This window comes from Salarias fasciatus, chromosome 22 (genome assembly GCF_902148845.1).
Source record: "Salarias fasciatus chromosome 22, fSalaFa1.1, whole genome shotgun sequence".
In the NCBI taxonomy this organism is placed as follows: Eukaryota; Metazoa; Chordata; class Actinopteri; order Blenniiformes; family Blenniidae; genus Salarias; species Salarias fasciatus.
In genome coordinates this window covers 8009552-8025492 of record NC_043765.1, presented here as the reverse complement: position 1 = coordinate 8025492, position 15941 = coordinate 8009552, and the positions used below count along the sequence as shown (strand labels likewise).

The following is a 15941-nucleotide window of genomic DNA, read 5'->3' as shown; positions in this document are numbered from 1 at the left end:
CGTTGCATACTGACGTGGGGATGCATCACCCTGAGAGAAATATGCATGTTGCTATTCTGATTTTATTCAGATTTATTCGATTTCTCTGGAATTCATTGAAACTGATTATTATTTCCATAATTTAATGCCACACAGAAAAGAAAGCACCGGGTTCTCGGAATACACACAAATGTACCAGACTTTCTTCAGACTCCACACCTGCAACAGAGGCGTCGGAAATGTGGTCAGGAGAGCACAGAGTTAATTTATTGCCAGTAATTGCACAAGGTTTCTGATTTGACTCCTCTGTGGTTGGAATTTTAAAACATAATAAAAACGTTCACATTTGAAATGAAAGCAAATTACCACACTTAAGAGACTTGAATTTAACTAAAGATACATCTAGATATATTATTTAGTATGCACAGTAAAAACCCCAGTGTTCATTTTAACACCTCAAAAGTGTCTGTGCCCACACAAGCCGATGTTAAGTAACATTTCCGAAAGTATTAAAAGATGTACACCCATTTTTATTGACTTAACACCCATTTCTGTTAATATTCAATTCTCCTTACTGGGTGTCATATTAACATTACACTGGTGTTGCTGTAGCCGGTAGCATAGCGTTAACTTGACAAGATATGATGTTGAAAAGGTGACACTAAAACAAAAAAAAAATTTTTAAAAGATAAAAATAGTGACACTGCAGGTTATTAATGCCAATAAGATGTGGTGTTGGAAAAATGAATGATAGAAACACTACATCGTGTCAATACCAACCGATTTCAGTGTAAAAATACCCAAAACATGACACAGAAAAGTTGGTCTAAGCATTTTATTAATTTCACAGTCAATATTTAATACCACAAACAATGCTCAGCTCACACAAAACAGCACCAAAATATATATATATTGTTTCACCAGAAGAGAAAAAGTTGTGCAGATAGAACTCTGTCAAGGAATGCCGCCATGTTTGTCTCCACCTAAAATTAAAAGATCATATTAGAAAAAAGTATTTGTTCCCTCACAAGTGTCTGATGTTAAATATTTCTTATAAAAAAAGGATTTTTCTCTTCCAATATGAGTTAATTAGGGTTCTGGGGTTCTTTAAGCTAACCAGCTAGTGGCAATGCTAGTAATGTTAGCAATACTGTGTTATTTGCATATACGTAACAAAAATTTTATGAAGATGCTCCAAGTAAAAAATGTTCATCCAAACAAAGATTAGAAAGAAAAAAAAAACTGATGGGGTTGAGAGGGCTCAGGTCTGAAGTCTGGACCTCACCTGAAAAATCCTCTTGAAGGATGGACTGAGACTCAACAAAAGTCTGGCAAAACCAGGATACCTGAAGCAGAGGAGAGGGCAGTCAGGAGCTGAACAGGTATAAAATGGCAAACAGGAAGTGGAAATTTCTTTATCGATTCCTCAGAGGCTGAGTAGTTTACAGTGGGGTAAACAGATGATCTAGGCAGAGCTGGAGTCTTTATAGGGAGCTTGATTGGCTTGATTGAATGCAGGTGTGCAGGAGGTGAGGTGGAGCGCAGAGTGGGCGTGGCCAGGGAACTAGGCTGTCTGTTAAAAATGTAAGAAGTGGATGAAACTGAAGTAAATATGCCAGCTCAAGGTAAATCATTATTCTTCAGATGGTGAATGCAGCTCAGTGATCATCAGCTCTACATATTTTCTGTGTGTGTGTGTCTTCAGCCTGGAGGTGACCCTTCAGAAGCGAACCGAGGGACCCATGTGGCCGGAGCTGGTGATGGGCGACAGGAGAGGGGAGTACGTGATGAGCGAGGAGCAGGCCGCCCTCATCCACGAGAGACTGACCCACCTGACCTCCGAGGACCTGGTGAGCCTCACTCGCAAATTACTCTGCAACATGTTATGGAAAAATGTCTTTGAATTGTAAGTGACACAAACCCATTCCTGTTCTGTTCAAAGAAAAGAGAGAGAAAAAGCTTCTTTTCAGTTTTAATTCAGAAACAGATTTCAAATAAGTTGCCACGCAGACAACAGAAGACTGGAAAAGTCACTTTGGAAAATGGAAAAATTCTGTGTAGTTAAATGGTAACGGGTCAGTAGCATGACATGGCATCACGAGGAACAGCTCACTCAGGTGGAGATGAAATAAAATGTGTCAATATTTTATCTGATATATTGTTTATTTGTTTAGAGTAGAATATGAGTTTATGACAAATAATTAAATTATTAATGATTAATCTAAAACAATAAATGGAACTATGTTAACTGTTAATTGAATTAAACACTTTTCTTTTGATGAGCAGAAAATAGGTTTATGAGAAATACAACTCCTTGCATCGACATTTTATCTCACTCATTGACTTGTTAGAACTAAACAGAAAACTTGACTAATTGTCATGTTTTTTATCAAAAGTGTGGCCGGATCACTTTGAAGTGTGGTCAATCAGCAAGATATGTTTGAAAATCTGATTCATTAAAAAAAAAAAAAAAGCCCTTATTGATGCTCAGTACTTAGCTGGGTTTGCCTTCCGAACATGTTTTCTGATGACCTTAAGTTCCTTCTTGCTGTCGGTTCGTCCGGCTCCCAGCATGCCTCCTCCTCCGGGGCCTCTCTCCTTGCTCTCCACTTCAGCTGCTCTGAGCCCTTCTCCTTCTCATGACGTGCCCACATCATTACTCCTTAGTTTCTCAGAGTCGCTCTCAACATTTTTGGCCACTTCCTCTCTCGTTCTCTTTATCGGTATCATCTGGGTCCACTTGAGGCTCTCCATGGAAATCAGGGCTTTAACATGTTAATAAATGCTAAACAAGTCTGTCGTGCTTTCCTCTTCCTGCTTTTTCCATTCAGAATGGAAACCCAGACAGGGACAAGCCCCCTTGTAACTCCCAGGAGCTGGAGGACTGCGATGGCTTTCCAGAGGACAGCTCCAGCCTCACACACTTTGATGAAGAATCACTCAAGCCCACTCAAGTGGTGAGTAACGCGACTCTCCTCCACTGGTAAACACACACATTTTTTGCAGTTCTTCTCTTTTGAGGGTTCATAACATTTTCAGGGTTTTCCAACACTTCCTGCAGTCTTTCCCACCCCTCACGTATTCACCGCGGCTTACCTGATTCCCGCTGCGAACACGGGAGCACGTTCTTTCATTCCGCTGTGCTCCCCGTGAGCCAAGCAGCCAGTGCTGGCATCGCCCTTTAACAAGACACTCGTTCAGAGAGCTCCACAAAGGCCCGGCAAAGTGGAACAGGTAGCCCCACTTCATCAGTCTTCCTCGTGACTCGAATCATAAGAAGCTGAACCATTGTAGCGGGCAGCTATTTTTACAAACGCTCATGTTGGAGAACATTTTCATCTAGGACATCTGAGGGTTTGGAGAGGGTTTGGAGATATGTGTGTGTGTCTATATATATATATGCACACACATACATACTTATATATTCGGTATCTAGAGTTCATTCACAAAGCCAACAGACTATGTAGTATCATGAATAAATTAATGACTTAGAATTTATTTATATTTCTGAGTTTTATTAATTAATCCAGTCAAAGTTATTTAAACAAACTCAACACAAATTAAATAAAAATTAAGAAAATGACAAATTTCTCAACTAAACCATAAATAATAGAGGTGGTGTAATTCCAACAGCGCCGTATATATTAACATTTCTGGACATTGCTATAAAACAAGAGTCGTAGTGCAATATTGACACACGGCTCACAAAATCAATATCTGGATGGCACCATAACGACCCAGTATTCTGATATTCAGATCGAGTCCTAATGCTAACTGAGCCGACTGTCAGCATTCGCAGCTGTGCTTTTAAAGAGCAGCTCTGCTACTATTTCACTAAACTCCTTTTCACTGAAGGAGGAGCGGGGGCTCCTTAATAATTCTGAACTAACTTAGTTCTCTGAACAGCATTAAAGATAAACCTTGTAAACCTTTATTGTTTAATGCTCCACAGAGAAATGTCTGCTTTGTGCAGAGAAATCCTTCTGCGCATTCTTTACAGCATCAGGAGATTTGCTTTTATGAATGTGTGAGAAAACCAATGTCCTTGTACTGCACAGTTGGTGGAAAATCACCTGAGGTGAAAAAGGTACATCACAGGGAATTTATGTATTTTAACTAGAAAAACAAGTTCAAGGTTGGTATTGATGTTTGAAAAACAGTCTTCATTAGTTTGTTTTTCAAAGCTTATCTTTTAATTTCTTGCTGTAAATAGACCACAGTGCACACAAACTAGATCACCCTCATCCCCACAAAAAAGATGAAAGAAATAACATAGAGAATGTTAGTATTAGTATTACATGTACTGTTTTGTTGTTTTATTTATTTATTTTTTCAATTATTATTAAATTGTTACTTCATTGTGAAATCCATGATGATTCATCATGTCCTTTTCAGCCTTTGCATGCTCGCTTCTATAAAGTGACCCTTTGAGTTTGATACTGTATTAACTACATAAACAAGGTACAATATGAAATCTCACTTTTTTTTTTATAATCTTAGTCAATTTATTGTTGAGTTTTTCTCGAAAGGCTCAGTTTTGTAGATTCAAGTATAGTTTTGGGAATATTCCATTTCCTTTCTATTTCTTCTATTTGATTTCTTGGGATTTCTACAAGTTTGAATACTCAAACTACTGCATCACAAAATGAAACGGATACAGGTGGAGACTTCTGTCTTTTGTCTGGGTTTATTATTTAGCGATTTGGTACGTGTTTTCATGAAGCTTTCAGTTGAGTAGCAACTTGTGTAATATCATTTGTGACCTGTGGGGGCAGTGGACGGTAGCTCATCATGTGTGACCAGCAAAAGTAACAAAGAAGGTGAGGCAGCAATACATGAACACGTGTGCCGATGCAGGTGCATAAAGGCTGTTGATTAAAAAACAAATCTGCATTGGGTGGTAAATGCTGCTGACACACAGTGACAGTCGTCTCAGATGAGATGTCCTGTATATTTTGATATACCAGGTCCCAAAAAAAGAGTTTGAATCATTTCAGCTCATGAGCTCTTCGCCTTGAAACTATCTTGTTTCATTGATCGGAGCTCATTTTAGCTTATTAGCTTCTTTCGCATTCAGTAGCCTCGGGGTTCACATACTTTGTCTACCATGTTTCATGGACGTGTTCAACAAAGATTGCAAATATTAAAGCCCTTTTTGCCGCAATTGTCTATATTTTTCAGTGAGATTGGATCACATTTTGACCAATCAGTGCAAAAGTTAAAAGTTTTTTGCCACAATTTTTTTTTTTTTTTATAAATAAAAATTATGGTGAAGCCTTCAAAATTATCAGGAACAAAATTAATTAAAATTCTTCAGTCAGTGTTGCACATGCCAGAAAAAGTCAGGGTTTCAGTCTCACCTCGGTGTTCTGGAAAATGCTTAATAACCAGCACAAATGAATGCTTTTGAAAATAAAAAACGCAGCCGCCTGCGAGTGCTCTATTCATGTCTGAACGTTAGTCTGTCACTGATGTTCCTCTTTCACTGTCTTTTACACAAAATAATATCCGTGTTTATGGTAGGGAGGGGAAAAAAATCCCTTCACAAGAACTATCACAACATTTTAAAAACCGAAGCCTTTCATTATGCAATGAAAAGCTAATAATAAGCATTGAGCATACAGCGCTGTGTTTCTGCCCGGGGCCGTGATGAAGGGCTTAATGTGAATAAAAGCCCTTTAATGTTCCTCCCTCCATTTACTCTGCAAATAGAGCAAAGCTGCTGCGCCGAAATAAGGTGGACTGCAGCGTTACCTGTTCCATCAGCCTTTTGAAGGACGCCTGTGTGTTACGCATGTGTGTGTGAACATGCGAGTGCGTGTTTATTTGCATCTCTTCCAAGAAGCCTCGGCGCTCCGTTCTTCAGTCTCCGGCCTCTTTGTATCTGCTTTAGTGCCCCCCCCCCCCTACCTGCCCACCACAGCTTATGCTGACCTCCTTTACGTAACGCGTCGGCTCAGAGTTGTGGCCTCTCTTAACAGTTTTGGTGCCTTTACTTGTCGACGTGCCACTCTCTTTGGTTGCGCTCCCTTCTTAAAAGGCGGAAAATAGTCATTCTGTGCGGAAAGCTGTGAGTCACATCCTCTGTACCGGCGATACCTTTTTACAAAGCAGTGTAGCAGAACATCCGGTGGCACTGGATTTGGTTATCAAGGCTCGTCTTAATGGATTCTGGTAACTTCATACCATCTTTTAACTAAATATGTCTTTTCCAAACACCTGTCTGGATTAGATGTAGGACTTTCTTGGCTTTGAGACATTGAGCCACTCTTTTTCTTTTTCTTTTTGTCATTGTAATAAAAATGGATCTTCAGCCTTGGCAGAAGTGAAAACAATGCTGTTTTTTTTTCTATTTGTGAAACACAGTTGACAGTGAGATGCTGGCCATCTATCAGCTGCAAAATTTGGCTGCAATTTCCTGCTTTGTTACGGCAGAACAATGAGTCAGAATCAGATCTTATTTATGTCTGCGAGTTCTGATCACAGCAGATGTAGATATGGGGAGCATAAGATAATCAGATTTTGCATAAGTTAGTGCTGCCGTCAACACATAAGCTCCAACAATCACAGGATGGTACGGTGGAGCAGTGCTTAGAGCTGCTGTGTCACAACCAACAGGTTTTGGTTTGAATCCGTGTAAGGTTTTCCTCATGGTTTGCATGTTCTCCATGTGACTTTGTGGGTTTTGTCCAGTAGAGAGGATGAAATGGTGACTCCACTTTGGCTTTAGCTGTGATTTTTGAGTGAGTCACAGGCCCTGCGTTCACATGGTCATTTTTTTTTTCACATGGTTGTGATCTGGCCCAGTATTGAAGGTGGATTTGTTCACTCCACTAATAAGCTTGCTGTGTTGTGAATTGCAATTTCAAAGAAACATTCAACATGTTCAGAATATGATCAGGAAAATCAGATGCAGCATTGTCCACATTTAGGTTTCTTTTGTCATTTCAAATATCACGTCTCCAGAGAAAGAGTTTAACATTTCGCTGGAATAAACTTCATGCACAAACCACATTGTTGAAGTATTAAAAACAATTTTTTTGTCACACCATCAATCTGTGTGATGGCTTCTAAACTTTACCAATTGAATCGACTGAGAATAGTTGCTTAAAATAATTCAACATTTCAGATTTGTTTTATCCTCATATTCAGGCTCATTTCAAATTTCCAGTATGAAAAAAAATACATTCAAAGAAAAGTTACATGGAAGTTGGTTCACCACAACGTAAATCTGAACGTTAATCTGTTGACAGCAGGGACGCAGTAGTAATGTGCCATAGCAACACGCCATAGAGACACGCCATCGCAGCACGCCACAGGAGCACACCACAGCTGACACCATAGCAACATGCCAAACTATACATGCTGAACATGTACAGATTTCCACTCTCAATTGCATTGTTGCTGTAATTTGTGATACAAATGAGGCTGCCTTGCTTGACCATAGCAGCATGCCATAACGACACACTGAGCAGCACGTCGTACCAACGCATGACAGCAGCGCGCCGTTGCAACACACAATAGTAGACAGGTGCTTCAGATTACATAATTACAGAAAGCATAAAGATTTGTAAATGAGCATACAAAACCTAAATCAATCTTGCAACGTTTGAAAGAAAATGAAAATAAATTCAGCCTCAGTCCTCGAGTAACTTTGGTGAAAATCAGTTCAGTAATTTGTCACTTTTGTCAGTAATCTGTACATTTTTAAGAACAAAAAAGAACAGAGGAGTTCTTTGAAACTGTGGAAGTAATGTTGTAAAGTCAGTGTTTACAGCCGTGAAATGTAGTTTACTGCAGCAACACACAAGAATAGGAAAATATAGAACATTAAACGCCATGGCAAGGCAGAAAAAACATTTATTCTCGTTCAGTGCAGATCATTGTCCGAAGGTATGCTCAAGGTGTTGATGAGAGACACACATCAGTCTACCAGCGGGAGTAATAAGCAAATCCCTCTGAGTCCCTCCCTGTCTGGCTTTTGCTCTCCTTCTGTCCTCTCGCCTCACCGGGAATAACAGAAAGTCTCCTCCTCAGAGTCTGGTTCTGCTTTAATTATCCTGATGCATCTCTGTCCTCCTGACAACAGCATGGAAAATGCTGGAAATAATGTTTTTGATTAAATAAGCAAAAACATGAAATCAGGTTTTTAAAAGTAAGAATAAAATTAAAACTTTTTTTTAAAATATTCACTGAATTTGCCCTTTTCAGAGTGAGTCCTGCTTCTTATAATAACGGAAAAGGGCAGGAACATTTCAGCACATCCACAAGCACACACACACACACACACACACACACACACACACACACACACTTGAATTAGTTGTGCTTCATATCTTCTTGAGGAAAGAGCAGCACGACTCATGATCATTCTAATTTCAGAGAAAATTAAGCTGTGTGCTGAATTTGCATCTGAACAAAAAAAAACATTGTTAAATTATAAACTATAATTAACAAAAGCATTGATAGGATTTCCTTGGAATAAAAAAAAAAAAAAAAACTCGGGGTACTGTCTTTCTAATTCCTCGCCCCTCTGCTCCTCATGTTATCCAGATGTAGAATGAAGCCAAGAACTCAGAGGAGGTGGTTTAATATCACCTTTTGTCTTCTGGGCTTCCCCACTTTTGTATTCACACATTCATAAGGTGGTTTTAAAAGTAAAGATTCCTTTCTAAGCAATGTTTTGTTGTTGATCAGCTGCTTTATGGGACCATGACACCAGCAGTGAGGATGAGGATGATGATGATGATGATGATGATGATGATGACAGATTTGGCATTTCAGCTGTTATTACAGACATCTGGCCTCTGTGTACGATACATTGGGTTTTTTTCCTCTCTTAATGCCACCCTCTCATTTCCTCTCTATCTCCAAAGCCTGTCAAGCCTTTGATAGAAATAAAGGAGCATTCACTAAAAAGCCTTTTTTTTTTTTAAATCACACTAAGGGCCAACTAATGTGTGTACCTTCCTGGCAGAATATAGGGTGAAATTAAGAATACTTCCTCTTGTATTCATTATGCAGCCTCTCACAGCAGCTCAATAGAGGTATGAGTATGCTGATGGGGGAAAAAAAAAAAAAAAAGAAAAATCATTGTGCTTATTGTCTGAAGAGTACAGCTACATCTCATGGTCCGTCTCGGAAGTTGGATTTCAATATGAGAAAGACACTGTACACGTAAGAGTTCTGTCATAAATCTGCAGCCTTGAAGGTCGAAAGAGAACCGTCAGGACCAGAATACACTGCTTTTATTATACGTGCTGTCCACGTCAGAGTGTTCACAGACATCTTTTTTGTCTCCCCAGTTTTGATGACGTGAGGTTGGAATCATGTTCAAGGTTATGTTTTGCTGGCTGCTTTTCTTGGTGAATGATTTATTTATTTATATCCATGTAGGTAGGACATTCTTGTAATTGATGAACAGGAAATAGAGGGAAACATTCTTGAATTCATCCAATTAAGAATTAAAGGGTGCTGTTGTGTTGATCCCATGACTGCAGTAAACAAATTCAATGTATACACTCTTCACACCCTGGACAGTAAAGACACGAGTTATTTAACAAAAATAAAGGCTGAAAGATATTTATGATGTGGCCGCAGGTAAGAAGCCACACGCACTGAAGAGACAGATCAGGTTTAGAAAATGTGATCATTAAGCAAACACAAGTAGGGTTTTGTTTACATACAGGCAGTCCGAGATGCAAACAGGCGAGAGCGAGATCAAGAAATTAACCTTGGTGGAAATGCAGAGAGGAGGAATTAGCTGAAATTACAGCAACAGACAACACTGAGAAGAGCATATATTTATATACATGGAAGGAAAGGTGAGATGACGAAGAAAACCTGAAAAATCTTTCCATCTCAGGGTGATATTGAGTATAAATGAATCCCAGCTAATACTTAGCGACTGGCAGGATAAACACTGGACAGGTAACCAGTCCATCGAAGGGCAAACACACCAGTACACAGTTCAGAAGCCTAACAACGACGCCTCTGGATTTTCGGAGGGTGCTTGGGGAAAACTGCAGGTTGGATGTTGGCAGGTTTGAATCTGGTGCCTTCCTGCTTTGAAGCGACAGTGCAACGCGCCAGACAACATGTGGACAACACAGTTAATATGTGCTGAAAACTTGCGTCACAAAGGACTTCAGCACTAATCTGACTGATCTCTGGGGTGAAATTATCATGTCTCAGCGACTCCGAGAGCAGCCTGAAGACGTCTCAGAATGGCTGAACTTGAACTCTTTTAAAGCATGAATGCTGTGAGAAAGCATTTACAGCAGACTGCGACCAAATGCCTCATGTGTGCCTCACATTTCAACTGATAATGCACTGTGGTAGCTATGACCGGTATGAAATCACCTCAGAGAAGGACACCAGACCACAGACAAAAAGGTCTGATTGGATTGGAGATGTTCACGACTGTGACAATCAACTGAAGATGGCCTATTCACTAACGCGCATATACTCATCAATGGGGATGTTGACTGGGAGAGAAACTGCTGTTAGAAATGTCTTTCTATAAATGACTTTCGCTTTTATACCCAGAGTTCATTTCAGAGGCTGTCCTCTGTACGTGGCTGATGGAGAGCTCTACGTTTCTCCTGAACAATGTGTGAACTTAGTTGATTATCGTTCAAAATGTAGTCAGGGTTGCGTGTGTTTATTCAGTGGTGATTGACAGTGCAGCTTACTAAAGCAAAGGTGTTCACATGATTGTAATTGGTGCACAAATAAAAGCACATGCCAAAACAACTCCGTGGAAATCTGTCATAGGAAGGAACTAAAACTGTTGGTTACTGTTTGTATGTTAATGAAAGAGCCATCAGTCACTGAGTGGAGTCGATTCAAGGTCCAATGTTCTTTTATTGTACTGTTAGAGCAGTACATTAACAGTAAATAATCACTGAGACTTCAGCTATTGTAGATGTGTCTCTAGAATGCTTAAATCAGTACCCTGCAGTGTCACAGTATGCAATTGAATTCTTTCATTATTGAGCGCCGGTCACTCAATATAAATCCTTTTGCCCTCTGAGTCCTGAGCATTGTGTTTTCGTTCCATAAATATTCTTTATTCCTCTCTATTTCAGTGTTGCAGGTAACTCAGGAATTAGAGGGATTTTAGATTGTGGATTGAAAAGGATAATCCGGTGCTCCGCTCTGCTGTTGGCACTTAAACCCTCCTCATTCAGTAATGGCTTTGTGAAGACGCCAATGTGGAGTGTGGCGCTGATTTCTCTCATAATCTTGTTGGCCGTTCTTTGTTTACTTTCTGTGAGAATTTTGAATTATGAAGTGAAGATTTTCCTCCACCACCAGTTTTATGGTTGAGTCGCCCGGTATAACAGTTCAGCTTGGTCCACACGAGTACCCGTGTTCTCCCACTGCTGATGTTTATAGCGAATTGTTCTCTGCATGCGTGTTCATTGCAAAAACAACCCACAGCACCAACTTGTAGCCTGACATGCTAAGGATATTTTGCATGTAAATGCACAATTTTTTTTAAATGATGCTGTGTAACCTTTATAAAACAAAATGCAAAAATGACGCATTTTAACTCATATGAAGAGTTTATGAGTCGCATGCTGGGAGTGCTACTGTTAATGTCTGTTAGACTATCCTTTATTAAAACACCTATGTGCAATGTTTGAAGGAGAATATAGTAATTGTCTTAAATATTTGTGTTTTCGGCTGGATGCTGTCCAGGCTGCGTCCTCCCTTTGGCACTTGTGTTTAAATAAATAAATCCTCTGCGGCATCCAGCCTTCTGATCGGAGTCCATTCAACCAAGCACACATTGTTTTTCTTTCGATTAACAAATCGTGACCTGTGCCCGCACCGATGTCAGTCACCGAGCACACAAAAACACAGAGTGTGTGAGCCTCTTCTTCACACACCAAGCCAAACACAAGTAGTAGGAAAATGACTTTTAGCAAGGCGGGATGATGGCTCGCTGAATGGCTTTTCACTGTGTCAGAACTGTCAGCGGAGGGAACACACAGCCTGGTTCATGGAGCCTTTTCAATGCTTGTCAAATGCGTATTGTGACAGGAGGGACAGCGCTGCCTGACAGCCGCCGAGACACGCCGGCAGCTGGATTTTGGAGGGTGTGGGTTGACTCTGAGTGAGGGATCGGTGCGAGTAGTCGAGATGAGGAGCGATTACGCCTCGGTGACGATCCTTTTCCATCCAAAGCAGGTGGAGTCAGACCAGAATAGCAGCCAACCACACACAAAGAATTAATAATCAACACATTAATTAGAGGTAGGCGAATATGAGGGAATTTAATAATTATCACAGCTTTTTACCAGCAAGATTCACTACAAAATATAGTTAATGATCACATGGGAAGAAATATGAACGCAAGTTTTTCAAAAGTGAAATACACAAAATATTGTTGCACCAACTGTGCAGTGTAAGAATAGCTGGAAGGAAAGTGATTATAGTTAACAAGAAAGCAATTACACTGGAAAATGAAAGCGGTAATTAAGTGTCAAGCATTTTCTCAGGCAATAGCTGGTGGAAAGTGATTAGTCTTTAAAAGGTTAATAGCGGTCCTGATTGATCTGTGAGATATGAGGACAATTTTGTGTCAAAAATAGAGCTGGAGGAAGAGTGTAGTTGGTGTAGTTATGAGTAAACGGGATCGATAACGGAGTGGAGTAAAAGCCGAACCCACTCAAACTGGGAAAGTCTCGCTGAGCTCCAGGAAGCAATTTCCACGTCACAATTTTGTCTTTCTTTCACTCATTCATGTACAGCACTGTGTCGGCTCAGGGTCGTGGGGTGTTGAGCTGATGACAGCGCCGCCTACTGGTAATTTAGGGTTATCATTTCATTTGTGGGAGAAAACCAAATTTTCCAAGGAAAATTGGGACGGTGGTGTTTCAGTGGGGAGAGCAGTCGTCCCACAATCTGGAGGTTGTGAGTTCAATTCCTGTCTCCCACTGTCTGCATGTTGAAGTGTCCTTGGTGAAGACACTGAACCCTGAATTTCCCCCACTGTTGTACGTCGCTTTGGACAAAAGCGTCTGCTAAGTAAAATTGTAAAATTTTAAAAAAGAACTGCCTCTCAGTAAAATCAGTACTCGAGCTCATATTCTATATGATGCAAGAACACTGTGGTCCGGCTACAGGGGAAATATGCCACTTTTATATTAATTCAAATAGCAAAAAATGTCCTTACAGATAAAATGAAGATGTCTTTGTCCCATTTCGGTGCCTCTATTTTTCAAAAAAGCAGTTTGCCTGGACGTTCCATTGCTGTTTGTGCTTAAATCTACAGTCCCCTCCAAAAGTATTGGAACTAAAAGATCAATTTCTTTATTTCGGTTCGCTAAAGGCATTCTGGTTTTGGATCACCGGATGAATATGAGACAAGTTCAGAATTTCAGATTTTATTTCCTGGTATTTACCTCTGAATGTGTCACAGAACTTTGGACGTATCACAGTTTGTATTAGACCACAGCGTTTTGAGTTGAGCAAAAGTATTGAAACATTCGATCATACTGTGAATCATATTCATATTCGGTGACATAACCCTTGCTTGCCATAACTTCCTCAAACCTGCGGCCCATCACCATAATCAAACTGCTGCTTTCTTCATTTTTGGCACTGCTCCAGGCTTTCAATGCACTTTCTTTCAGCTCTTGTTCTTTTGGCTGTTTCCCCCTTCGGTTTCCTCTTCACAAGGTGAAATTCATGTTCCAGCAGGTCGAGGTCAGCTGATTGACTTGGCCTGTCTTAAACTTTCACCTTTCCCCCTGATGAAGTTAGCTTCATTGGCAGTGTGCTTTGGGTCGTTGTCCTGTACAAAGGTAAATGTCCTTCTGATCAGTTTGGATGCATTTGCCCATAAACAGACAGACAAAATGTTTCTGTAGACTTCAGAATTCATTCTGCTGTGAGAATCATCATCAGTAAACTTTAATGAGCCCGTTCTAGACAGATCCAAGCACGCTGAAGCCATCACATGTCCTCCGCCATGCTTCACAGATGAGCTAGTATGCTTCAGATCATGATCAGTTCCTGTCTTTCTCCACCTTCTCATCACTTTGTTTCAGGTTAGTTTTGGTCTCCGATTCTGTTCCAGACATTTTGCAGCTCATCTCTGTACTATTTTTCCAATTCCAACCTGGCTTTCCAATTCTTACTCCTGGCCTCTGAATTTCTGCTCTCTGTCTTCTTTGAACAGTGGATTGCGATACCTTCACTCTGCATTGTGGGAGTTATTGGTGGTGGCGTTGACTCATATTGTTGGTGTTTCTCTCAGTCATCAACTTCTGTTTTTTTCTTCCTCGGCCGACCTGTTCAATAGCCGCTGCACACTAGTGCAGTATTGTATTTTCTTTTTCAGAACATTGCAAATTGTTGTGCTTGCTATGCCCAGTCTTCAAATGACTCTGATTAATTTTCCTTCTATTCTCAGCTGCAAAACGGCTTACTTTACTCCCAAAGAGTAAAGTGGTCTTCATGTGGTCTTCATGCTGTTTTACAGTCTTAACAAAAAAAATTGAGTCTTTGTAGGTTTAAGCCTGGGCTAAAAACTTAAAGACTAGTCATGCAGAGGTATTTAATATTTGAAAACATAACCTAAAAGGCAACGGCTGGTCAACAAAACACATCTGTCAGTCACATGTTCTAATAATTTTGTTCAACTCAAAATACAATACAATTGTCCAATACAAAGAGTGATATATCCTCAGTTGTGCAACACATCTAGATTTAAGTACGAGGAAATAAAAGCTGAACTCTTGGCTCATACTCATCTTTTTAAACTTACATGCCTTTCGTGAACAACAGAAGCAAAGAAATTGGCCTCGTCATTCCAATACTTTTGGAGGGGACTGTGTGAAATATTGAGATTAACATTAATACAACAACTTTGTGTGTTAAAGCATTTCAATTTCTATTTTCTACTTCATTAACTTAGCTGATGTTGTTTTCCAGTTTCAAATCAACTGTAATTCGGAAATGTGCGAGAGTGCAGCAGCAGTATTGACCCTACGGGACACATTGATGTGTGTTTTCGTGTCGTAGGTGATGGTAGTGTTGATTGTCCACCATTAAACTGAATAGACTGCTGATTTAGATTGGCTGTTTGTCCAAGTTGTTCGGTTATTTGTTGTTAATGTTGATGAAAAGTTAATTAGCCGGTTCAAATGCAAAAGTGAAAATTGGAGGGAAAAACTATCTGAATGCTCGCTGGTTTTTTTCTTCTCGGTTAATATTTCCTCGTTACTGAAACCAATATTTGCTCATGAACCAAAATCTGAAACTTTGCCCTTAACTGACATCAGCCAAAAGAGTTTCTGTCTATGAATCTTTGAACATTTTTGGATGTTTACAGAAAGACTGAGTCCAGAAATGTTGATTCTCGCTCACGTTTGTTCCTCCTGCCTGTTTTGTCTCCAGGTGAATCTGGGCAGCCATCAGTACCTGTTCACAGTCGACGTCGACCCCTCTGCGATGCCTTGCCTCTGCCTCCGACATGATGTGGACGCTCTGGTGTGGCAGCCTCGTCCTGACCAACCTGGCAACATGTGGGAGCACGTTGCCACATTTAATGCTTTGGGTAAGACCCCAATGGGACTTTTCTTTTTTTTTTTTTTTTTTTTTTTTTTTTTTTAACTTTAGAAACCTTTTCCCCACCAGAAAACCTCTCTGAGTCTACAGTGGTGTTACTTTGGAATGAATAACTGCCCTGAAAACACAAAGAGCTCCAAATAGATACAGACTACTCCACTAGTCTGGGTTGGTTTAGCTGTGGAAGCCCACATAATATGTAAATCTGCTCATCATTGCACTTCTGGATGAGATGCCAAACGGCTTCTTGTTGCTTTGTACTTGTACATGTGTGTAATGACAATAAATTTGAATCCTAATCCTAATCCTAATCCTCAGGTTTGTGCACTCATCTGCACAGGTGGACCGTGCATGCCATTTGTGAAGCTGAACAAACA

The 15941-nt window shown here is 40.1% G+C and overlaps 1 protein-coding gene across 1 annotated transcript in view; it reads left to right on the top strand.

Annotated features, from left to right (window-relative positions):
- The window catches only part of nudcd1 (NudC domain containing 1), a 41485-nt gene that overhangs the window by 20121 nt on the left and 5423 nt on the right, over nucleotides 1-15941 (top strand). The window contains exons 7-9 of the mRNA XM_030121184.1: nucleotides 1685-1829; nucleotides 2811-2936; nucleotides 15394-15553. Coding sequence (XP_029977044.1) covers nucleotides 1685-1829; nucleotides 2811-2936; nucleotides 15394-15553 — 431 coding nt within the window. The remainder of the gene's footprint in view (nucleotides 1-1684; nucleotides 1830-2810; nucleotides 2937-15393; nucleotides 15554-15941) is intronic.